Genomic DNA, 25,276 nt, shown 5'->3' with positions numbered 1-25,276 from the left:
ATTTTGAAGAGATTTGGTTTTGATAATTGAAGATTAAATCCTTGTTTTGGAGGGATTTTAGCAAAAAAAAATATTAATTTTCGTAACTTTAGGAGAGAATTTGAGGTAAAACTTGAAGGTTTGGGCACTTTGACAATTTGAGGTAAAAAGTGAAGTTTTTGTTGAATTTTCAGCAGATTTCAGGTAAAAGTTGCAAATTTTTGTGGATCCCTGAGGAATTTGAGGCCAAATCCTCATTTTTTAACGTGTTTGTGAGGGAGTTTGAGGTAAAAATTCCGCTTTTTGAGGCAAAAATCGCAGCTTTGTTGAGGTTTTGAGGGGATTTGAGGTAAAAATCACATTTTTTTGTGGGTTTATGAGGGGGATTTGAGGCAAAAAAATGCAATTTTTGGTTATTTTGTGAGGGATTTTTGAGGAGATTTTGGTCAGAAATTCAGAATTTTGTGGGTTTTTGGGGAAATTCTGGGGATTTCAGGGCGGGAGGGCAACAAAAAAAAGGGAATGAATGAAAATGAGAATTTCAGGAAATGGGAAATTTTCCTGATTTTGCCCCAATTTCAGGCGCTGATGTTGGAAAACCTCCAGAAGCACTCGAGCCCCCACCCCACTTTCCAGCCCAATTCCCAGGTGAGACCCCCAAAAATCCCCAAATTCACCCCAAATTTACAAAAATCCAACAAAATTCCCAAATTTCCCCAAAAATGTGTTAAAATCCACCTAAATTTCCCAAAATTTCCCCCAAAACCTCCCCAAATTCCCAGCAAAACGTCAATAAATTCCCTCAAAATATTTTAAAATTGCCAAAAATTTCCCTGAATTCCCCCAAAATCTCCTGAAATTTCCTCAAAAAAAAAATCCCAAAATAAGCCAAAAAATCTGAAAAAAATTCCAAAAATTCCCACATTTTTTGGAGATTCCCAAATTTTTGGAATCTTGGTTGGCTTTATCCCCAAAACCCATTTAAAAATCCTAAAAAATAATTTAAAATCGCTAAAAATTGCCAAAAAATTCTCAAAATTCACCCAAAAAATTGGGAAAAAATTAATTAAAAATCCCAAATAATCCCGAATATTTGGGAATTCCCAATTTTTGGAATCTTGGTTCGCTTTATCCCAAAACCCCTTTAAAAATCCCTAAAAAAATCATTGAAAAATCACTAAAAAAAGCCAAAAAATTCGCAAAATTCACCCAAAAATCCGCAAAAAATTGGGAAAAAAATTCCAAGAACTTAATAAAAATCCCAAATTTTGGGAATTCCCAATTTTTGGAATCTTGGTTCACTTTATCCCCAAAACCCCTTTAAAAATCCCTAAAAAATCATCTAAAAAATCACAAAAAAATGGCAAAAAATTCTCAAAATTCACCCAAAAATTGGGAAAAAATTTCCAAAATATTAATAAAAAATCCCAAATAATCCCAAATATTTGGGAATTCCCAATTTTTGAATCTTGGTTCGCTTTATCCCCAAAACCCATTTTAAAATCTCAAAAAATTCATCTAAAATCACTAAAAAGTCCCAAAAAATTCTCAAAATTCACCCAAAAAATTGGGAAAAAATTTCCAAAATATTAATAAAAATCCCAAATAATCCCGAATTTTTGGGAATTCCCAATTTTTGGAATCTTGGTTCACTTTATCCCCAAAACCCATTTAAAAATCCCTAAATAATCATCTAAAAATCACGAAAAAATGCCAAAAAATTCTCAAAATTCACCCAAAATTTGGGAAAAAATTCCCAAAAAATTAATAAAAAATCCCAAATAATCCCAAATATTTGGGAATTCCCAATTTTTGAATCTTGGTTCGCTTTATCCCCAAAACCCATTTTAAAATCTCAAAAAATTCATCTAAAATCACTAAAAAGTCCCAAAAAAATTCTCAAAATTCACCCAAAAAATTGGGAAAAAATTTCCAAAATATTAATAAAAAATCCAAATAATCCCGAATTTTTGGGAATTCCCAATTTTTGGAATCTTGGTTCACTTTATCCCCAAAACCCATTTAAAAATCTCTAAAAAATCGTCTAAAATCACTATAAAATGGCAAAAAAATCTCAAAATTCACCCAAAAATTCCCCCAAAAATTGGGAAAAAATTCCCAAAAAATTAATAAAAAATCCAAATAAACCCAAATTTGTGGGAATTCCCAATTTTTGGGATCTGGGGGGTGGAACAGCCTCACTTGTCCCACGCAGAACCCCAAAAAATCACTAAAAAATCACCAAAAATCGCCGAAAAATCATAAAAAAAGCCACAAAAAAATCGGAAAAAATTCCCAAAAAATTAATAAAAATCCCAAATTTTTGGGAATTCCCAATTTTTGAATCTGAGGGGTGGAACAGCCTCACTTAACCCACAGAGAGCCCCCAAAAAATCACGAAAAAATCACCGAAAATCGCCGAAAAATCATAAAAAAACCGCCCAAAAATCACCAAAAATTTCCCAAAAGAAGGGGAAAAATTCCCCAAATTCCCAGATTTTTAATAAATTCCCGTTTTTTTGGCAGATGGGCGAGGCCATGGGGCAGAACAGCTTCATCAAGCAGTACCTGGAGAAGCAGCAGGAGCTGCTGCAGCAGCGCCGGACCCCCCCGAGCCCCACGGTGAGACCCAAAAACCCCAAATTTCACCCCAAAATAAACCCAAAATTCACCCCAAAAAAACCCCAAAAATTCACCCCAAAATTCACCCCAAAATCCCCAAATTTCACCCAAAAAAACCCCCAGAATTCACCCCAAAATCCCCAAAATTCACCCAAAATTTACCCCAAAATTCACCTCAAAAACCCCAAATTTCACCCCAAAATTCACCCCAAATAAACCCCAAAATTCGCCCCAAAATCTCCAAATTTCACCCCAAAATAAACCCCAGAATTCACCCAAGAATCCCCAAATTTCACCCCAAAATAAACCCCAGAATTCACCCCAAAATCCCCAAAATTCACCCAAAAAACACCCCAAATTTCACCCCAAAAAAAACCCCAAATTTCACCCCCAAAAACCTCCAAAATTCACCCCAAAATTCACCTCAAAAACCCCAAAATTCACCCCAAATTTACCCCCAAATTCACCCCAAAATTCACGCTAAATCCCCCTGATTTACCCCGAAAAGCCCAAATTTCACCCCAAAATAAACCCCTAAAATTCAACCCAAAATTCGCCCCAAAATCCTCAAATTTCACCCCAAAAAAACCCCAGAAATTCACCCCAAAATTCACCTCAAATCCCAGAATTCACCCCCAAAAAACCCCCAAAATTCACCTCAAAAACCCCAAATTTCACCCAAAAAAACCCCAAAAATTCACCCCAAAATTCACCTCAAAAACCCCAAATTTCACCCCAAAATTCACCCCAAAATTCCCCTGATTTACCCTGAAAAACCCAAATTTCACCCCAAAATAAACCCCAAATTCACCCCAAAATCCCCAAATTTCACCCCAAAAACCCCTAAAATTCACCCCAAAATTCACCCCCAAAAACCCCAAATTTCACCCCAAAATAAACCCCAAAATTCACCCCAAAATCCCCAAAATTCACCCAAAATTCACCCCAAAATTCACCTCAAAAACCCCAAATTTCACCCCAAAAAAACCCCCAAAAATTCACCCCAAAATTCACCTCAAAAACCCCAAATTTCACCCCAAAATTCACCCCAAAATTCCCTGATTTACCCTGAAAAACCCAAATTTCACCCCAAAATAAACCCCAAAATTCACCCCAAAATCCCCAAATTTCACCCAAAAACCCCTAAAATTCACCCCAAAATTCACCCCAAAAACCCCAAATTTCACCCCAAAAAAAACCCAGAATTCACCCCAAAAAACCCCCAAATTTCACCCCAAAATTCACCCCAAAACCCCCAAATTTCACCCCAAAATTCACCCCAAAATTCACCCCAAAATTCACCCTAAAATTCCCGATTTACCCTGAAAACCCAAATTTCACCCCAAAATAAACCCCAAAATTCACCCCAAAATCCCCAAATTTCACCCCAAAATTCACCCCAAAATCCCCAAATTTCACCCAAAAAAACCCCAAATTTCACCCCAAAATTCACCCCAAAATCCCCAAAATTCACCCCAAAAAAACCCCCAAATCCGCCCAAAATTTACCCAAAAACCATCAAATTTCACCCCAAAATTCACCCCAAAAATCCCCAGATTTACCCTGAAAACCCAAAATTTCACCCCAAAAAAAAACCCCTAAAATTCACTCCAAAATTCACCCCCAAACCCCCAAATTTCACCTCAAAATTCACCCCAAAATTCAGCCCAAAAATCCTCCAGATTTACCCTGAAAACTCCAAATTTCACCCCAAAAAACCCCCAAATTTCACCCCAAAATTCACCCCAAAAATCCCCAGATTTACCGTGAAAACCCCAAATTTCACCCCCAAAAAAAACCCTAAAATTCACTCCAAAATTCACCCCAAAATCCCCAAATTTCACCCCAAAAAAACCCCAAAATTCACCCCAAAATTCACCTCAAAACCCCAAAATTCACCCCAAAATTCACCCCAAAATCCCCAAATTTCACCCCAAAAAACCCCAGAATTTACCCAAAATCCCCCCTGATTTACCCCGAAAAACCCAAATTTCACCCCAAAATAAACCCCAAAATTCACTTCTAAAACCCAAATTTCACCCCAAAATTCACCCCTAAAATCCCCAAAATTCACCCAAATTTCACCCCAAAAAAAACCCCAAAAATTCACTCCTAAAACCCCAAATTTCACCCCAAAAAAAACCCCCAAATTTCACCCCAAAATTCACCTCAAAACCCCAAAATTCACCCCAAAATTCACCCCAAAATCCCCAAAATTCACCCAAAAAAAACCCCCAAAATTCACCTCAAAATCCCCAAATTTCACCCCAAAATCCCCGATTTACACGAAAAGCCAAATTTCACCCAAAAAAACCCCCAAAATAAACCCCAAAATTCACCCCAAAATCACCTCAAAATCCCCAAATTTCACCCCAAAATTCACCCCAAAATCCCTAAAATTCACCCAAATTTCACCCTAAAATTCACTCCTAAAACCTCAAATTTCACCCCCAAAAAAACCCCAAATTTCACCCCAAAATTCACCTCAAAAACCCCCAGAATTCACCCCAAAATTCACCTCAAAAACCCCAAATTTCACCCCAAAATTCACCCCAAAACCCCCAAAATTCACCCCAAAAATCCCCAGATTTACCCCGAAAAGCTCAAATTTCACCCCAAAATAAACCCCAAATTTCACCCCAAAATAAACCTCAAAATCCCCAAATTTCACCCCAAAAAACCCCAAATCCGCCAAAATTTTCCCCAAAAACCATCACAAATTTCACCCCAAAATTCACCCCAAAAATCCCCCAGATTTACCCTGAAAACCCCAAATTTCACCCCCCAAAAAAACCCCAAAATTCACCCCAAAATTCACACCCAAAACCCCCAAATTTCACCCCAAAATTCACCCTAAAATCCCCCTGATTTACCCCAAAAAGCCTAAATTTCTCCCCAAAATAAACCCCAAAATTCACCCCAAAATTCACCCCAAAATCCCAAAATTCACCCCAAAATAAACCAGAAATTCACCCCCAAAATTCACCTCAAAATCCCCAGAATTCACCCCCAAAAAACCCCCAAAATTCACCTCAAAATCCCCAAATTTCACCCCAAAAAAAAACCAAATCCGCCCAAAATTTACCCCAAAAACCATCAAATTTCACCCCAAAATAAACCCCAAAAATCCCCCAGATTTACCCCGAAAACCCCAAATTTCACTCCAAAAAAAACCCCAAAATTCACCCCAAAATTCACCCAAAAAAAACCCCCAAAATTCACTCCTAAAACCTCAAATTTCACCCCAAAATTCACCTCAAAAACCCCAAATTTCACCCCAAAAAACCCCCAAATTTCATCCCAAAATTCACCCAAAAAAAAACCCCAAAATTCACTCCTAAAACCTCAAATTTCACCCCCAAAAAAAACCCCTAAAATTCACCCCAAAATTCAGCCAAAACCCCAAATTTCACCTCAAATTCACCCCAAAATTCAGCCCAAAAATCCCCCAGATTTACCCCGAAAACTCCAAATTTCACCCCAAAATAAACCCCAAAATTCACCCTAAAATCCCCCAGATTTACCCCGAAAAACCCAAATTTCACCCCAAAATAAACCCCAAGTTCACCCCAAAATTCACCTCAAAAACCCCAAAATTCACCCCAAAATTCACCCCAAAATCCCCAAATTTCACCCCAAAAAAACCCCAGAATTCACCCCAAAAAAACCCAAATTTCCACCCCAAAAAAACCCCAAATCCGCCCAAAATTTACCCCAAAAACCATCAAATTTCACCCCAAAATAAACCCCAAAAATCCCCCAGATTTACCCCGAAAACTCCAAATTTCACCCCAAAAAAAAACCCCAAAATTCACCCCAAAATTCACCTCAAAAACCCCAAATTTCACCCCAAAATTCACCCCAATATCCCCAAAATTCACCCAAAAAAAAACCCCAAAATTCACTCCTAAAACCCCAAATTTCACCCCAAAATACCCCCAAATTTCACCCCAAAAATCACCTCAAAATCCCCAAAATTCACCCTAAAATTCACACCAATATCCCCAAAATTCACCCCAAAAAAACCCCAGAATTCACCCCAAAAAAAACTCAAATTTCACCCCAAAATTCACCCCAAAACCCCAAATTTCATCCCAAAATTCACCCAAAAAAACCCCCAAATTTCACCCCAAAAAAAACCCAGAATTCACCCCCAAAAAACCCCCAAAATTCACCTCAAAAACCCCAAAATTCACCCCAAAATTCACCCCAAAATTCACCCCAAAATCCCCAAAATTCACCCCAAAAAAACCCCCAAATCCGCCCAAAATTTACCCCAAAAACCATCAAATTTCACCACAAAATAAACCCCAAAAATCCCCAGATTTACCCCGAAAACCCCAAATTTCACTCCAAAAAAAACCCCAAAATTCACCCCAAAATTCACCCCAAAATCCCAAATTTCACCCCAAATTTCACCCCAAAATTCACCCTGAAATCCCCCTGATTTACCCCAAAAAGCCTAAATTTCACCCCAAAATAAACCCCAAAATTCACCCCAAAAATCCTCCAGATTTACCCCGAAATCCCCAAATTTCACCCCAAAAAAACCCCAAATTTCACCCCAAAATTCACCCCAAAATCCCCAGAATTCACCCCAAAATTTCCCCAAAAATTCACCCCCAAAATTCCCAAATTTCACCCCAAAATTCACCTTAAAAATTTCCCCAAAATGTCCCAAAATCCCAAATTTCCCCCCAAAATTTGGATTTTCCGCAGCTCGGAGGAGGAGGAAGAGGAGGAGGAAGGAGGGGGGAGGAAGGAGCGGCGGCGGACGGTGAGAAAATGGGGAAAATTTGGGCATTTTGGGGTTTTTATTGAATTTTTTGGGTTTTTATAATGAATTTATTTTATTTTTTATTTTATTATTTTAGTATTTTATTAACTTATAATTACTATTTTGTAATTAATAATTTTCCATTTTTTTGGGTTTATTTTTTCTACTTTTTGTTCAAATTTTCTCTTTTTACAACCTCTAATTCTCTTTTTTTTTTATTTTTTAAAATTTATTTATTTAATTTAATTAATTTATTTAAATTCTCTAATTTTGGGTGAAATTTTCTAATTTTCAAGCCTAATTTTCCCTTTTTTGGGTTTATTTTTTCCACTTTTTGTTCAAATTTTCTCTAATTCTCTATTTTTAATTTTTCTTAATTTATTTTTTTTCAATTTAATATTTAATTTATTTAAATTCTCTAATTTTGAGTAAAATTTTCCAATTTTTAAATGCAATTTTCCCTTTTTGTTCAAATTTTCTCTTTTTAAAATCTCTAATTCTCTATTTTTAATTTCTTAAAATTTATTTATTTCAATTCAATTAATTTAATTCATTTAAATTCTCTAATTTTGGGTCAAATTTTTCCATTTTTTAAGTGTAATTTTTCCTTTTTAAGTTTATTTTTTCCAGTTTTTGTTCAAATTTTCTCTAATTCTCTATATTTTATTTTTCCTAATTTATTTATTTCAATTCAATTTATTTAACTTACTTAAATTTTCTAATTTTGGGTCAAATTTTTCCAATTATTAAGCATAATTTTCCTTTTTTTTGGGTTTATTTTTTTCACTTTTTGTTCAAATTTTCTCAATTTTAATTTTTTTTTAATGCATTTATTTCAAAATTTATTCATTAAAATAAATTAAATTAATTTATTTATTAATTTATCAATTTAATTGATTTAAATTCTCGAATTTAGGCTGAAATTCTCCATTTTTCTCCCTTTTTTCCCACCAGACCCGCTCGGCCCCGCCCCCAGGCCCCGCCCCCGAGTCAGGCCCCGCCCCCCGGCGCCGTCGCTCCGCCCCTTCCTCGGGCCCGCAGGGGGAGGAGGAGGAAGAGGAGGAAGAGGAGGAAGACGAGGAGGAAGAGGAGGAGGAAGAGGAGGAAGAAACCCCAAAATCCGCAGAAATCGCCCCAAAAAAACCGGAAACGGGGGCGGAGCCAACCCGGGGGGCGGAGCCTGAACCCAACCAGGAAAAGGCGGGGCTTAAACAGGAAGAGATGGAGACAAAACCGGAAGCGGAGCCCGAACAGGAAGTAGAGGCTAAACAGGAAGCGGAGAGCAAACAGGAAATGGACGCCGAACAGGAAGTGCAGGCTAAACAGGAAGTGGAGGTTAAACAGGAAGTGGAAGCCAAACAGGAAGTGGAGGATTCCCCTCCCCCCCCCAGCGGGGGCAGCCCCTCCCCTCCCTCCCTGCAGGGGGCGGGGCCCTGAGAAGGAGGCGGAGCTTCCGGCGGAGGGGGAGGGGCTCCGAAAAGAGGAAGAGGAGGAAGAGGAGGAGCCCCTCCCCCCCTTGCTGAGCGCTGAGGCCCCGCCCCCTTCTCGCCCCTCCCCCCCTCCCTCCTCCTCCTCCTCCTCCTCTTCGGCCTCGTCCGCTCCCCCCTCCCCCCACGGGGGCGGGGCTCAGGTGAGTGACAGCGGGGGAAACAAAGGGGGCGGGGCTTAAAGGGGGAGGCGAATCAAGCCACGCCCACCACGGGCTGAAGGTGCAAAGTGGGATATGCGAATGTACTGAATATGCAAATTGCCATATGCAAATGTGCTGAATATGCAAATTGTGTCCCCAGGAGGGGGAGGGGCAGCGCGGGGACGGCCCCCAGGAGGAGAGGTGAGTGGGGGGAGGGGCGGGGAATGGGGAAATTGGGGAAAATTTGGGGAAAATTGGGGAATTTTGTGGAAAATTTGGGGATTTTGGGAAAAAGTGAGGAATTTTGGGGAAAATTTGGGGGAAATTAGGGGGATTTTGGGAAAAATGGAGGAATTTTGTGGGAAAATTGGGAAAATTTGGAGGAATTTATGGGGGAAATTTAGGGAAAATTTGGGGGGATTTTGGGAAAAAATGGAGGAATTTTGTGGGAAATTTGGGGGATTTTGTGGAAAATTGAATTTGTGGGGAAATTGGGAAAATTTGGGGAAATTTGGGGGATTTTTGGAAAAAATGGAGGAGTTTTGGGGGAAAAATTGGGAAAATTTGGGGGATTTTGTTGAAAATTGAGGAATTTGTGGGAAAATTTGGGAAAAAATTGGGAAAGTTTGGGGGGTTTTGGCAAAAAATGGAGGAATTTGTGGGAAAATTTGGGGTATTTTGAGGCAAATTTAGGAATTTTTGGAGAAATTTGGGGAAAATTTGGGGATTTTGGGAAAAATGGGGGAATCTTGTGGGAAAATTGGGGAAGTTATGGAATTTTGGCAAAAAATGGAGGAATTTGGGGGAAAAATTTGGGGGGAAATTTTGGGGGATTTTGGCAAAAAAATGGAGGAATTTGTGGGGAAAATTTTGGGGAAATTTTGGGAAAAAATGAGGAATTTTATGGAGAATTTTGGGAAAATTTGGGGGATTTGGGAAGAAATTGAGGAATGTGTGGGGAAATTTGGGGTAAATTTGCCAAAAATGAGGATTTTTGGGGAAATTTGAGTAATTTTGGGACAACTCTGACGGATTTTGTGGGAAATTTGGAGAAATTGGAGAATTTTGGGGGGATTTGAGAGGAAAATTTGGGGGAAAATTGGTGAGTTTTTGGGAATTTGAGGGAATTTTAGGGTCTGGGGGGTCCTGGTGGAATTTTTGGGGGAATTTTTGGCATTTTGGTGTCCCTGAATTGGGTCTGGGGTGGATTTTGGGGTAAATTTGAGGAATTTTGGGGATTCTGGGGTCCTCTAAATGGGTCTGGGGTCGTTTGTGGGGGTCCTTTTTTGGGTCTGGGGTGAAATTTTGGGGGAATTTTGAGAAATTTTGGGGTTTTTCGGTCCCTAATTGGGTCTGGGGGCCGCGGTGGGCGTGGCCTGCCCATTTATGGCAATCCCGGGCACTCCCAACCCCGCCCGCTCATTAGCATAAACCCCGCCCTCTCATTCTACATAAGGAGATAACCCCGCCCCTTTTTAACTCCTTACACAGCAGCTCTGCTGTTTCTTAACCACGCCCTCCCCGCGTGCTGATTGGCTGGGTTTTTCCTTACCACGCCCCTCTCGGCGTCGCCTATTGGCCACGCCTGGCGGTTCCGCCTCCTCTGCGGCGCGGGGCATGCTGGGATCGCGGCAAGATGGCGGCGCCGCCCGGCTGCGGCCGCCCCGCACAATAGCGGGGGGGGGAGGGGGCGCGGGGTGAGGCGGCAAAAGCGGAAAAAATGGGAAAAAAGGGGAAAAAATGGGAAAAAAGGGGAAAAATGGCAAAAAGTGAGGGGGGAGCGGGGCGGGAACGGGGGGAGGGAGGGAAAGGGGGCGGCGGGAAGGCGGGAAATGGGGAGGGGGTCGTGAGGGGAGAGGGGCTCGAGGGGAAAATTGGGATTTTTGTGAGGGGAAAATCGGGATTTTTAACGGGAAAACGGGGGTTTTTGTGGAGAAATCGCGATTTTTAAGGGAGATGTGTGGGTTTTGTGCGGAAAAATGGGGATTTTTGTGGAGGAAATGAGGGTTTTGTGAGAAAAGCGGGGTTTTTGTGAGGGAAGGGGGGGTTTTATGAGGGGAAAGGGGGGATTTTTGTGGGAAAAATGGGGATTTTTGAACGGAAAAAGGAGAATTTTGTGGGGAAAGTGGATTTTTGTGTGTGAAAAATGATGATTTTTGAGGGGAAAAAGGGGGAATTTGTGCATAAAAAGATGTTTTTGAGGGAATTTGTGAGGAAAAAGGGGGAAAAAATGAAGGCGGGAATGGGGAGGGGGTCGTGAGGGGAGAGGGGCTCGAGGGGAAAATTGGGATTTTTGTGAGGGGAAAATCGGGATTTTTAAAGGGAAAACGGGGATTTTTGTGGAGAAATCGCGATTTTTAAGGGAGATGTGCGGGGTTTTGTGTTGAAAAATGGGGATTTTTGTGGAGAAATCGCGATTTTTAAGGGAGATGTGCGGGGTTTTGTGTGGAAAAATGGGGATTTTTGTGGGGAAAATGAGGGTTTTTTGAGAAAAGCGGGGTTTTTGTGAGGGAAAGGGGGGTTTTATGAGGGGAAAGGGGGGATTTTTGTGGGAAAAATGAGGGTTTTTGAACGGAAAAAGGGGAATTTTGTGGGAAAAGTGGATTTTTGTGTGTAAAAAATGATGATTTTTGAGGGGAAAAAGGGGAATTTGTGCATAAAAAGATGTTTTTGAGGGGTTTTGTGGGGAAAAAGTGGCGGGAAATGGGAGGGGGTCGTGAGGGGAGAGGGGGAAAATGGGATTTTTGTGAGGGGAAAATTGGGATTTTTGAGGGAGAAATCGCAATTTTTGAGGGAAAACGAAGATTTCTGAGGGAAACATGGAGGGTTTTGTGGGGAAAATGGGGATTTTTGTGTAAAATGAGGATTTTTAACGAAAAATGGGATTTTTGTGAGGGGAAAATTGGAATTTTTGAGGATTAATGGGGGTTTTATGAGGGAAAAAAAGGGATTTTTTTAGGAAAAATGCTGGTTTTGAGAGAAAAATGGGGATTTCTTTGGGGAAAATTGGGTTTATGAGGGGAAAATGGGGATTTTTGTGGAAAAATGGGAATTTTTGGAGGTGAAAATGGAGATTTTTAAGGGAAAAAAGGGGAATTTGGGGAACTTTAAAGGTTAAACGGGAATTTGGCGGGGAAAATTCGGATTTTATGTGGGAAAGTGGGGGTTTTTGAGGGGAAAATTTGGATTTTTGGGGAAAAAAGGGATTTTGTGAAGGGAAAATGGGGATTTTTATGAGGGGAAAATGGGGATTTTGTGAGGAATAATGGAGATTTTTGAGGGAAAATGTGGGATTTTGTGGGGAAAAATGGGAATTTTTAAGGGAAATTGAGAGTTTTTAGGGGAAAATTTGGGATATTTGAGGGAAAAATGGGGATTTTTGTGGGTAAAATTGGGGATTTTTTTGGGGAAAATTAGAAATTTTTTGGGGGGGAAAATTGGGGATTATTGTGGGTAAAATTGGGGATTTTTTAGGGGAAAATTGGGTGTTTTTGGGGGGAAAATTTGGGATTTTTTTGTGGAAATTGGGGATTTTTTAGGGGAAAATTGGGGATTTTTTTGGGGAAAATTTGGATTTTTGTGGGTAAAATTGGGGATATTTGTGGGGAAAATTGGAATTCTTTAGGGGGAAAACCAGGGATTATTTTGGGGGAAAATTGGGGATTTTTTAGGGGAAAATTGGGGATTATTTTGGGGGGAAATTGGGGAGTTTTTAGGGGAAAATTAGAAATTTTTTGGGGGAGAAAATTGGGGATTTTTTAGGGGAATATTGGGGATCTTTAAGGGAAAAATTGGGGATTGTTTTTGGAAAATTGGGGATTTTTTAGGGGAAAATTGGGGAGTTTTTAGGGGAAAATTGGGGATTTTTTAGGGGAAAATTGGGGGATTATTTTGGGGGGAAATTGGGAGTTTTTAGGGGAAAATTGGGGATTTTTTAGGGGAAAATTGGGGATTTTTGTGGGGAAAATTGGGGATTTTTTTTGTGGAGAATCGGGGATTTTTGTGGGAAAAGTTGGGGATTATTTTGGGGGAAAATCGGGATTTTTTAGGGGAAAATTGGCATTTTGGTGGGGAAAATCGGATTTTTACGGGGGAAAAAAAATTCCCAAAAATCCCAAAAAATTCCTGAAAATCCCCAAACCCCCCAAAATCCCCAAAAACCCCCAAAATTCCCCAAAATCCCCCAAAATCCCCCCAAAAAAGCCCCAAACGCTCCCGATTTGGCCCCCCCAGCTCGGAGCCGGCGCCGCCCATGGAGCCGGGAGCCGCCCCAAGCCCCGCCCCCCCCGAGGTAACCATGGCAACCACGGGAGGGGGCGGGGCCACGGCGGGAATGGGGAGGGTGCGGAAAGAATGGAGGGGGCGGGGCTAAGGGAGGGGGGCGGGGCCAAGGGGAGGGAGGGTGCGGGAAAAACCAAAATCCCCAAATCGGGGGGGGGGTGGGGCAAAACCTGGGGGGGTTTGGGACCTGAAAATGGGGATTTGAACCCCAAAATTGGGATTTTAACCCAAAATTGGGATTTTTAACACAAAATTTGGGATTTTTAACACAAAATTTGGGATTTTTAACCCAAAATTGGGGATGTGAACCCAAAAATTGGGATTTTTAACCCAAAAATTGGGATTTTAACCCAAAATTTTGGGGATTTTTAACCGAAAATTGAGGAGCTTGAGCCCAAAATTGGGATTTTTAACCCAAAAATTGGGATTTTAACCCAAAATTTTGGGATTTTTAACCAAAAATTGAGGGGCTTGAGCCCAAAATTGGGAGTTTTTAACCCAAACTTGGGGATTTTTAAACGGAAATTGGGAATTTAATGCAAAAGGGGGAATTTTTAACCCAAAATTGGGATTTTTAATCTCAAAATTGGGGATTTTTACCCCATAATTTGGGATATTTAATCCAAAATTGGGGGATTCTTAGTTTTTTATTGGATTTTTTAGCCCAAAATTGAGGATTTTTAACCCAAAATTGGGATTTGAACCCAAAATTGAGATTTTTAACCCAAAAATTGGGGATTTTTAACCCAAAAATTGGGGATTTTTAAACGAAAATTGGGAATTTAACACAAAAGGGGGAATTTTTAACCCAAAAATTGGGGATTTTGAACCCAAAATTGGGATTTTAATCCAAAATTGGGGATTTTTAACCCAAAATTGGCGGGGTTTTAACCCAAAAATTAGGATTTTTTTCCCAGGATTTTTGAGGGATTTTCCCCTGAATTTTAATTTTATACGTTCCCCACAAAATTGATTTTTTTCCCACAAAATTTAGGTTTAATCCTCCAAAAATTGGGATTTTTTTTCTCAAAAAAATTGAATTTTTTTCCCAAAACTTTTTTATCTTTTTTCCCAAAAATGTAGTTTTAATTCCCGCAAAAATTGGGGGTTTTTTCCCCAAAAAATTGAATTTTTTCCCAAAAATTGGGATTTTTTCCCCAAAAATTAAGGTTTAACCCCCTAAAAATTGGAATACTTTTTTCCTTAAAAATACTGAATTTTTTTCCCAAAAAATTGGGATTTTTTTCCCTAAAAATTTAGGTCTAATTCCCCAAAAATTGGGATACTTTTTTTCCTTAAAAACACTGAATTTTTTCCCAAAAAATTGGGATTTTTTTCTCAAAAAAATTGAATTTTTTCCCAAATCCCAAAAAAATTTAGGTTTAACCCCCCAAAAATTGGGATTTTTTTCTCAAAAAAATTTGGATTTTTTTCCAAAAAATTGTGATTTTTTCCCCCAAAAATTAGGTTTACCCCAAAATTGGATTTTTTACCCCAAAAATGGATTTTTTTTCCCCAAAAATTTGGTTAATCCCCAATTTTTCACAAAAATTCATTTTTTCCAAAAAATTTAGGTTTTTACCCCAAAAAATTTCGATATTTTTCAATTGAAAAATTAGGTTTAATCCTCGAAAAATTGGATTTTTTTCCCCAAAAAAATTGAATTTTTTCCCAGAAAATTGAGGTTTTTTTCTCCCCAAAAAATTGAGGTTTTTTTCCCCCAAAAAATTGAATTTTTTCCCAAAAAAATTTAGGTTTAATCCCCCAAAAATTGGGATTTTTTTACCAAAAAATTGGGATTTTTTCCCAATTAGGTCTAATTCCCCAAAAATTGGGATACTTTTTTTCCTTAAAAATACTGAATTTTTTCCCAAAAAATTGGGAGTTTTTTTTCAAAAAAATTGAATTTTTTCCCAAAAAATTGGGATTTTTTCCCCAAAAAATTTGCATTTTTTCCCAAAAAATTGGGATTTTTTTCCCCAAAAAAATTGCATTTTTTCCCAAAAATTGGGATTTTTTTCCCCCAAAAAAAATTGCATTTTTTCAAAAAATTGAGATTTTTTTCCCAAAAAACAAAAATTGAATTTTTTCCCAAAAAATTGAGATTTTTTTCCCAAAAAAAAAGAATTTTTTCCCAAAAAATTGGGATTTTTTTCCCCAAAATTTGCGGGTTTTTTTTCCCAAAATTTTGTGGTTTCTCCCAAGCCTGGGCCCCCCCCCGGCCCCCACCCCGTCTCTTTTTGGGCACCCAGCGACACCCACCGGACCCCCCACACGTCTTTGGGCACCCCTCGGAACCTTCCGGAACCCCCCAAATCGGAACCTCCGAAAAAGGCCCCAAAAAGGAGAGCTCGGGAGAACCAAAACCCCCCAAAAATGCCCCAAAAATTGGGGCAAAAACGGACTCAGAAATACCCCAAAAACGGCAAAAATTGGGGCAAAAACGGACTCAGAAATACCCCAAAAATGGCAGAAATTTGGGGCAGAAATGGACCCAGAAATACCCCAAAAATTGGGGCAAAAATGGACTCAGAAATACCCCAAAAATGGCAAAAATTGGGGCAAAAACGGACTCAGAAATACCCCAAAAATGGCAAAAATTGGGGCAAAAACGGACTCAAAAATACCCCAAAAATTGGGGCAAAAATGGACTCAGAAATACCCCAAAAATGGCAAAATTTGGGGCAAAAACGGACTCAAAAATACCCCAAAAATTGGGGCAAAAATGGACTCAGAAATACCCCAAAAACGGCAAAATTTGGGGCAAAAACGGACTCAGAAATACCCCAAAAATGTCAAAATTTGGGGCAAAAACGGACCCAGAAATACCCCAAAAATGGCAGAAATTTGGGGCAGAAATGGACTCAAAAACGCCCCAAAAACGGCAAAAATTGGGGCAAAAATGGGCTCGAAAAAAGCCCAAAAATCAGCAAAAAATGGACTCAAAAAACCCCAAAAATGCCCCAAAAATTGGGGCAAAAACGGACCCAGAAATACCCCAAAAATTGGGGCAGAAACGGACCCAGAAATACCCCAAAAACGGCAAAAATTGGGGCAAAAACGGACTCAGAAATACCCCAAAAATGGCAAAAATTGGGGCAGAAATGGACTCAGAAATACCCCAAAAATGGCAAAAATTGGGGCAAAAACGGACTCAGAAATACCCCAAAAATGGCAAAAATTGGGGCAAAAATGGACTCAGAAATACCCCAAAAACGGCAAAAATTGGGGCAGAAATGGACTCAGAAATACCCCAAAAACGGCAAAAATTGGGGCAGAAATGGACCCAGAAATACCCCAAAAACGGCAAAAATTGGGGCAGAAACGGATCCAGAAATACCCCAAAAACGGCAAAAATTGGGGCAAAAATGGACTCAGAAATACCCCAAAAACGGCAAAAATTGGGGCAGAAACGGATCCAGAAATACCCCAAAAACGGCAAAAATTGGGGCAAAAATGGACTCCGAAATACCCCAAAAACGGCAAAAATTGGGGCAGAAATGGACTCAAAAACACCCCAAAAATGGCAAAAATTGGGGCAAAAATGGGCTCGAAAAAAGCCTAAAAATCAGCAAGAAATGGACTCGAAAAACCCCAAAATCTGCAAAAATTTGGGGCAGAAATGGACTCGAAAAAGCCCAAAAATCAGCAAAAAATGGACTTTAAAAACTCGAAAATCTGCAAAAATTTGGGGCAGAAATGGACCCAGAAAAACCCTGAAAATGCCAAAAATGGAGGAACAGAAAACCCCAAAATCTGCAAAAATTGGGGCAAAAATGGACTGGAAAAACCCCAAAATCTGTGAAAACTGAAGCAAAAACGGACGCGAAAAACCCCAAAAACGGCCCCAAAAAATGGGGCAAAAATGGACTCAAAAAAGCGCAAAAATGGGAAAAATCGGGGCACAGAAAACGGCGAAAATGGAGGAACAGAAAACCCCAAATTCTGCAAAAATTTGGGGCAGAAATGGACTCGAAAAAAGCCCAAAAATCAGCAAAAAATGGACTCAAAAAACCCCAAAATCTGCAAAATTTTGGGGCAGAAATGGACTTGAAAAACCCCAAAATTTACAAAAATTTGGGGTAAAATGGACTCAGAAATACCCCAAAAATGGCAAAAATCTGGAGCAAAAATGGACTCAAAAAACCCCAAAAATGGGAAAAATTTGGGGCAAAAATGGAGTTGAAAAACCCCAAAAATGGAGAAACAGAAAACCCCAAAAATGACAAAAATCGAAGCAAAAATGGACTCGAAAAAGCCGAAAATCTACAAAAATTTGGGGCAAAAATGGACTCAGAAAAAGCCCAAAAATCAGCAAAAAATGGGGCAAAAAATGGACTCGAAATCCTCCAAAATCTGCAAAAATCGAAGAAAAATGGACTCGAAAAAAGCCCAAAAATCAGCAAAAAATGGACTCAAAATCCCCCAAAATCTGCAAAAATTTGGGGCAAAAATGGACTCGAAAAAAAGCCCAAAAATCGTCAAAAAATGGACTTGAAAAACACCAAAATCTGCAAAAATTTGGGGCAGAAATGGACCCAGAAAAACCCTGAAAATGCCAAAAATGGAGGAACAGAAAACCCCAAAATCTGCAAAAAATTGGGGCAAAAATGGACTGGAAAAACCCCAAAATCTGTGAAAACTGAAGCAAAAACGGACGCGAAAAACCCCAAAAACGGCCCCAAAAAATGGGGCAAAAATGGACTCAAAAAAGCCAAAAATGGGAAAAATCGGGCGCAGAAAACGGCGAAAATGGAGGAACAAAAAACCCCAGAATCTGCAAAAATTTGGGGCAGAAATGGACTCGGAAAAGCCCCAAAAATTCATTTTCTGGGTGAGGTGAAAATGGAGCCTGAGACCCCAAAATCTGCAAAATTTTGGGACCAAAACGGACTCGAAAAAGCCCAAAATCTGCAAAAATTTGGGGTAAAATGGACTCAGAAATACCCCAAAAATGGCAAAAACTGCAGCAAAAATTGACTCGAAAAAGCCCAAAAACGGGAAAAATTTTGGGCAGAAATGGACTCGATAAAGCTCAAAAATGGGAAAAATTGGGGTACAGGAAACCCCAAAATCTGCGAAAATCTGGGGCAGAAACCAACACGGAAATACCCCAAAAATGGCAAAAAATTGGGCACAGAAAACCCCAAAAACGGCAAAAATTTGGGGCAGGAATGGACTCCAAAAATGGCAAAAATGGTGGAACAGAAAACCCCAAAATCTGTAAAAATTGGGGCAAAAACGGACTGAGAAAAAGCCCAAAATCTACAGAAATTTGGGGCAGAAATGGACTTAGAAAAACCCCAAAAACGGCAAAAATCGGGACAAAAAGGAACTCGAAAAAGCCCAAAAAATGGGAAAAATTGGAGCGCAGAAAACCCCAAAATCTGCAAAAATTGGGGCAAAAATGGACTCAGAAAAACCCCAAAAATGGCAAAAATCGGAGCACAGAAAACCTCAAAAACAGCAAAGATTTGGGCAAAAATGGACTCGAAAAAAGCCCAAAAATCAGCAAAAAATGGACTCGAAATCCCCCAAAATCTGCAAAAATTTGGGGCAAAAATGGACTCAGAAATATCCGAAAAACGGCAAAAATTGGGGCACAGAAAACCCCAAAATCTGCAAAATTCGGGGCAAAAATGGACTCGAAAAACGGCAAAAAAAAGGGAAGAGAAAACCCCAAAAACGGCAAAAATTGAAGTAAAAATGGACTCGAGAAAAACCCAAAAATCAGCAAAAAATGGGGCAAAAAATGGACTGGAAAAACCCCAAAATCTGCAAAAATTGGGCAAAAACCAACTCGAAAAAGCCCAAAAATTCCATTTTTTATGGAAGAAAAATGGACTGGAAAAGCCAAAAAAAATTCATTTTTTTGGGGTAAAAATGGGCTCCAAAAAAAACCCAAAATTGGGGAAAATGGACTCGAAAAAGCCCAAAAATTTCATTTTTTTGGCATCCAAAGACCCCAAAATCTTCGTTTATGGAGCAAAAATGGACTCGGAAACACCAAAATCAGCAAAAAAGGACTCAAAAAACTCCAGAATTTTATTCATGGAAGAAAAATGGACTCGAAAAACCCCAAAATTTCATTTTTTGGGGGTAAAAACGGACCTGGAGACCCCAAAATCTTCATTTTTTGGAAGAAAAACGGACTGGAAAAAAACGCCAAAAAATTTCATTTTCAAGATGAAAAACCCACCTGGAACCTCCCCCAAAAAAATTCCAATTTTGGGGTAGAAGACGGAATTTTATTCGCCCAAAAATTTCGTTTTTTGGGGCAGAAAAATCGACTCGGAAACCCCAAAAATTTCATTTTTTTGGGGTGAAAAATGGACTTTCAAAAATTCCCATAAAAAGTAGAAAAAACGGAGCTGCAACCCCCAAAAATTTCCCATTTACTGGAGAAGAAAAATGGACTTGGACACCCCCAAAATTTCATTTTTTAAGGTGAAAAAAAGACTTTAAAAAACCCAAAAAAATTCCGATTTTAAGGCGAAAAACATCCTTTAAAAAACCACCAAAAATTTCGTTTTTTGGAACTTTAAAAACCCCAAAATTTCTGTTTTTAACACCAAAAAAAGGACTCGAAAAAAAACCCCGAAAATTCGATGTTTTTGGGGGCGACGTTTGGATTTTTTGGGGTGAAAAATTCGACTTTTGGGAGCTCCCCCCCCCCCCAACCAACGCTGCCGTGACTCCGCCCCCTCGCGCCAAATATGGAAGTGTGGGCGGGGCTTGGGGAGGGAGGGGGGAGGAGCCTGAAGCTCCGCCCCCTTTGTTAACACCACGCCCCCCCCTCTCCCTTTGACCCCTCCCCCTTCCTCCTCCTTGGCCCCGCCCCCGTCTCTCCCCAGGCCACGCCCAGGGGCTTCAAGAGGAAGATTGCGGTGCTGTGTGAGTGGGCGTGGCCTGGAAAAGGGGGCGGGGCTTTGAGTCAAAAGGGGTTTGAGGGGTGCGGGAGGGGTTTAATATGGAAATGAGGGGCGGGGCTTTAATTCTCAAGGGTTTTTGGGGTGTGGGAGGGTTAATTATGGAAATGAGGGGCGGGGATTAAGGGAAAAGGGGCGTGGCTATAAAGCTTAAGGGTTTGGGGGTGTGGGAGGGGTTTAGTATGGAAATGAGGGGGCGGGGATTTAATTCTGAAGGGGGTTTAAGGGTGTGGGAGGGGTTTATTATGGAAATGAGGCCACGGGGATTAAGGGAAAAGGGCGTGGCTTTAAAGCAGAAGGGTTTGGGGGTGTGGGAGGGGTTTATTATGGAAATGAGGGGGCGGGGCTTTAATTCTGAAGGGTTTTTGGAGTGTGAGAGGGGTTTAATATGGAAATGAGGCACGAGGATTAAGGGAAAAGGGGCGTTGCTTTAAAGCAGAAGGGTTTGGGGTGTGGGAGGGGTTTAATATGGAAATGAGGGCGGGGCTTTAATTCTCAAGGGTTTTTAGGTTGTGGGAGGGGTTTAATATACCAGATGAGGGGCGGGGCTTGTGGGGAAGGGGCGGGGCTTTGATTCAAACGGGGTTTTAGGGGTGCGGGAGGGGTTTAATATGGAAAAGAGGGGGCGGGGCTTTAATTCTGAAGGGGGTTTAAGGGTGTGGGAGGGGTTAATTATGGAAATATGAAGCGGGGATTAAGGGAAAAGGGGCGTGGCTTTAAAGCAGAAGGGTTTTAGGGCTGCGGGAGGGGTTTAATATGGAAATGAGGGGCGGGGCATTAATTCTCAAGGGTTTTTTGGGGTGTGGGAGGGGTTTATTATACCAAATGAGGGGCGGGGCTTGTGGGGAAGGGGCGGGGCTTTGATTCAAAAAGGGTTTTAGGGGTGCGGAAGGGGTTTGATATGGAAATGAGGGGGCGGGGCTTTATTCTCAAGGGTTTTGGGGTGTAGGAGGGGTTAAATATGAAAATGAGGGGCGGGGATTAATAGAAAAGGGGCGTGGCTTTAGAGCAGAAGGGTTTGGGGGTGTGGGAGGGGTTTAATATGGAAATGAGGGGCGGAAATTAAGGGTAAAGGGGCGTGGCTTTTATTCTGAAAGGGTTTTAGGGGTGTGGGGGAGGGGTTTAATATGGAAATGAGGGGCGGGGCTTGTGAGGAAGGGGCGGGGCTTTAATTCTAAAAGGGTTTTAAGGGTGTGGAAGGGGTTTAATATGAAAATGAGGGGGCGGGGCTTTAATTCTGAAGGGGGTTTAAGGGTGTGGGATGGGTTTAATATGGAAATGAGGGGCGGGGCTTGTGGGGAGGGGGCGTGGCTTTTATTTTAAAGGGGTTTTAGGGAGTGGTTGGGGTTTATTATGAAAATGAGAGGCGGGGCTTGAGGGAAAAGGGGCGTGGCTTTAAAGCAGAAGGGTTTGGGGGTGTTGGAGGGGTTTAGTATGGAAATGAGGGGCGGGGCTTTAATTCTCAAGGGTTTTTGGGGTGTGGGAGGGGTTTAATATGGAAATGAGGGGCGGGGCTTTAATTCTCAAGGGTTTTTAGGTTGTGGGAGGAGTTTAATATGGAAATGAGGGTGGGGCTTGTGGGAAGAGGGGCGGGGCTTTAATTCTGAAGTGTTTGGGGGTGTGGGCAGGGTTTAATATGGAAATGAGGGGCGGGGCTTTAATTCTCAAGGGTTTTTAGGTTGTGGGAGGGATTTAATATGGAAATGAGGGGCGGGGATTAAGGGAAAAGGGGCGTGGCTTTAAAGCAGAAGGGTTTGGGGGTGTGGGAGGAGTTTAGTATGGAAATGAGGGGGCGGGGATTTAATTCTGAAGGGGGTTTAAGGGTGTGGGAGGGTTTAAAATGGAAATGATGGGCGGGGATTAAAGGAAAAGGGGCGTGGCTTTTATTCTGAAAGGGTTTTTAGGGGTGAGGGAGGGGTTTAATATGGAAATGAGGGGCGGGGTTTAAAAGTTTATTACGGTTAAGTAGAAAGGGGTTTATGGGCGTGGGCGGGGTTTAATATGGAAATGAGGGTGGGGAAGGGGCGGGGCCTAATGGGAAACGGGTGAGTTAAAATGGGGTTGGGGAAAGTAGGCGGGGTTTAATATGCAAATGAGCTGCAGGGAATAAATGAAAATTAATGGCGTTAAATGGAAAGGGATTTGGCAGCGTGGGCGGGGTTTAATATGGAAATGAATGGGAAAGGGGCGGGGCTTGAATGGAGAGGGGGTTTGAGTGTGGGCGGGGTTTAATATGGAAATGAGGGTGGGGAAAAGGGCGGGGCTTGATTGAGAAAAGTGCAATTAAGATACATAGGGTTAAATATGCAAATTAGGCAATTAAAGGGGGCGTGGCCAAATAATGGGTGGTTCAGTGGTGTATGCAAATGAAGTGGGCGTGGCTATGGGGATTTAATCAATATTTAAGAATTACAGTGGGCGTGGCTTTAAAGTGGGAGGGGCTTAATTACATAATAAAAGTATTTAATTAGGGAGGTAATTAAGGGTTAATTGGGTAATTAATTAATGCAAATTAAGGGCTGAGGCTTGTGCAGGTGAGCGCTAATTAAAGGCTAGTTAATAATAACAATTACTAATAATAAATATTAGTGATTGAGTTGAGTGCTAATTAATTGAATAATTATCTAAATTAAGGTATTAATTAGCTAATTGGCATGAATTATCAGCAGGGGGAGGGGTCACGAATTTAGGGATTAATAATATAATTAATGGCTAATGATGGTAATAAATAATTAATTAATGCTATTAATTAGCAGCAAGGGACAGCGTGAATTTGGACAAGTGCTAATAAACCAAGTAATAAATAAATTAAGGGCCAATTAACGTATTAATTAGTTTAATTTAAGGTGATTAATTAATTAATTTGCAGCCCGGAGTGAGGCCAGCATTGGAGGCTGCTAAATAAGTAGCATTATAATAATTAATAATTAATAAGTAAAACCGAAGGGCTAATTAATTGATTAATTAATTAATGGGGGTGTTAATTAGAACCAGGGGCGGCCTGGACTGGGATGGGGGTTCTGATAACGCCTTAATTAATTAAATTGAAAGGCTGAATCATTTAATTAGTAAGTGAATTATTGAGTAATTAACAGGGTAATTAGGTAATTAATTCTGTTAATTAGCAGCCAGGGCGGATGGAGGCGGGGCTGGCATGGGGGGGGGTCACAAAGTAATGGGTAAAATAATAAATTAATGATGTAATTAATGGCTAATTAGGGGGATAATAATTAATTAACGCTGTTAATTAGCAGCCAGGGGCGGATGGGGGCGGGGTTTGCATGGGGGGGGGTCACTAAATAATGGGTAAAATAATAAAATAATAACGTAATGAACGGCTAATTAGGGGGATAATGAATTAATGAGCGGTGTTAATTAGCAGCCAGGGGCGGACGGGGGTGGGGCTGACATGGGGGCGTCACTAAATAATATAAAAAATAATAGAATAATAATGTAATAATGGCTAATTAGGGGGATAATGAATTAATGACCGCTGTTAATTAGCAGCCAGGGGCGGAGCCGAGCCGGAAGGGGGCGGGGCTGGCATGGGGGCGTCACTGAATAATATAAAAAATAATAGAATAATAATGTAATAATGGTTAATGAGGGGGATAATAATTAATGACCTGTGTTAATTAGCAGCCAGGGGCGGACGGGGGTGGGGCTGGCATGGGGGCGTCACTAAATAATATAAAAAATAATAAAATAATAATGTAATAACGGCTAATTAGAGGGATAATTAATTAATGAGCGGTGTTAATTAGCAGCCAGGGGCGGAGCCGAGCCGGAAGGGGGTGGGGCTGGCATGGGGGCATCACTAAATAATATAAAAAATAATAGAATAATAATGTAATAGCGGCTAATTAGGGGGATAGTTAATTAATGACCTGTGTTAATTAGCAGCCAGGGGCGGAGCCGAGCCGGAAGGGGGCGGGGCCAACGCGGGGGGGCCCCGGAAGCGGCGCTGGGGGGCGACGGCCCCCAAAAAACCCTCCATCAGCATCAGCACCGACTCCCTCAAGGTGGGCCCAATTAATTAAAATTAACTCACTTTCATTAATTTTAATGCCTAAAATATAATTCTTAAATTCGGAGCAAAAATCCCCATTTTTTTCCCTTTTTTTTCCGATTTTTTATGCGAAAATTTGCATTTTTTTCACTTAAAAATCAAATTTTTTTCTCGTTTTTACCCCAAAAACTCTTTTATTTCATTGGCCAAAAAATTCCATCTCTTTCTTCGTGTTTTTAACCCAAAATTAATTTTTTTAAAACTTTTTATGATTTTTTGTAATTTTTGTTTTTTAATTTCCTGTAACTTCTAGTAATTTTCTCAAAATTCAATTTTTTTTCCTATTTTCTTTTTATATATTTTTCTTAATTAAGTATAATATAATGTAATATAACATATAAATATAATATAATATATTCTTCTTAATAAAATATAATATAAAATATTAACCCTGACCTAACCTAATTATATAATTGCACATAATTATTCAATATATTTATATTTTTCTTCATTAAAAATTATCGTTTCCCCCAAAGTGTTTTTAGTTTCCTCCAAAATTCCCAATTTTATCTCCGATCTTTCTCGTTTTCCCAAAAATTTCCATTTTTTTCCCATTTTTATTTTCGAATTTCCATAATTCCCCCCAAATATTTCATTTTCCAAAAAAATTCTTTTTCCCCATTTTTCTTTAATTTCCCAGAATGTTCCTAAACTTCAAATTTTTCTGAAAACTTTTCAGAAATTTTCAGAATTTTCCGTTATTTCCCTAAATCTTGCTTTTTCCCCCTAAAATTTAAATTTTTTTTCATTTTTTCTCCACCTTTTTCTACGATTCCACCCCAAAATTTTACTTTTTTTTTTTTGACATTTTTCCACATTTTTTTCCCAAATTTTTGTTCTTTTTTCTCTGAAAAATTTAAAAATTTTTTAAAATTTTCTCAATTTTCCCGTTTTTTTCGGTGTAAATTTTTCAGAAATTTTTTTAATTTTTGCATTATTTCTCCAAATTTTTTTTTCTCCTCTAAAATTCAAAATTTTTTCCTTTTTTT

General features: G+C 40.0%; 1 protein-coding gene across 1 annotated transcript in view; it reads left to right on the top strand.

The window, feature by feature from the left end:
* ACIN1 (apoptotic chromatin condensation inducer 1) overlaps nt 1-25,276 on the top strand; it is a 44,482-nt gene that overhangs the window by 2,060 nt on the left and 17,146 nt on the right. Inside the window, exons 2-10 of the mRNA XM_074531863.1 lie at nt 562-627; nt 2,506-2,601; nt 8,333-8,367; nt 8,801-9,008; nt 9,169-9,209; nt 10,493-10,705; nt 13,242-13,299; nt 20,144-20,183; nt 24,119-24,240. Coding sequence (XP_074387964.1) covers nt 562-627; nt 2,506-2,601; nt 8,333-8,367; nt 8,801-9,008; nt 9,169-9,209; nt 10,493-10,705; nt 13,242-13,299; nt 20,144-20,183; nt 24,119-24,240 — 879 coding nt within the window. The remainder of the gene's footprint in view (nt 1-561; nt 628-2,505; nt 2,602-8,332; nt 8,368-8,800; nt 9,009-9,168; nt 9,210-10,492; nt 10,706-13,241; nt 13,300-20,143; nt 20,184-24,118; nt 24,241-25,276) is intronic.

Source organism: Zonotrichia albicollis, chromosome 40 (genome assembly GCF_047830755.1).
Source record: "Zonotrichia albicollis isolate bZonAlb1 chromosome 40, bZonAlb1.hap1, whole genome shotgun sequence".
Taxonomy (NCBI): Eukaryota; Metazoa; Chordata; class Aves; order Passeriformes; family Passerellidae; genus Zonotrichia; species Zonotrichia albicollis.
This window is presented reverse-complemented; position numbering and strand designations above follow the sequence as displayed.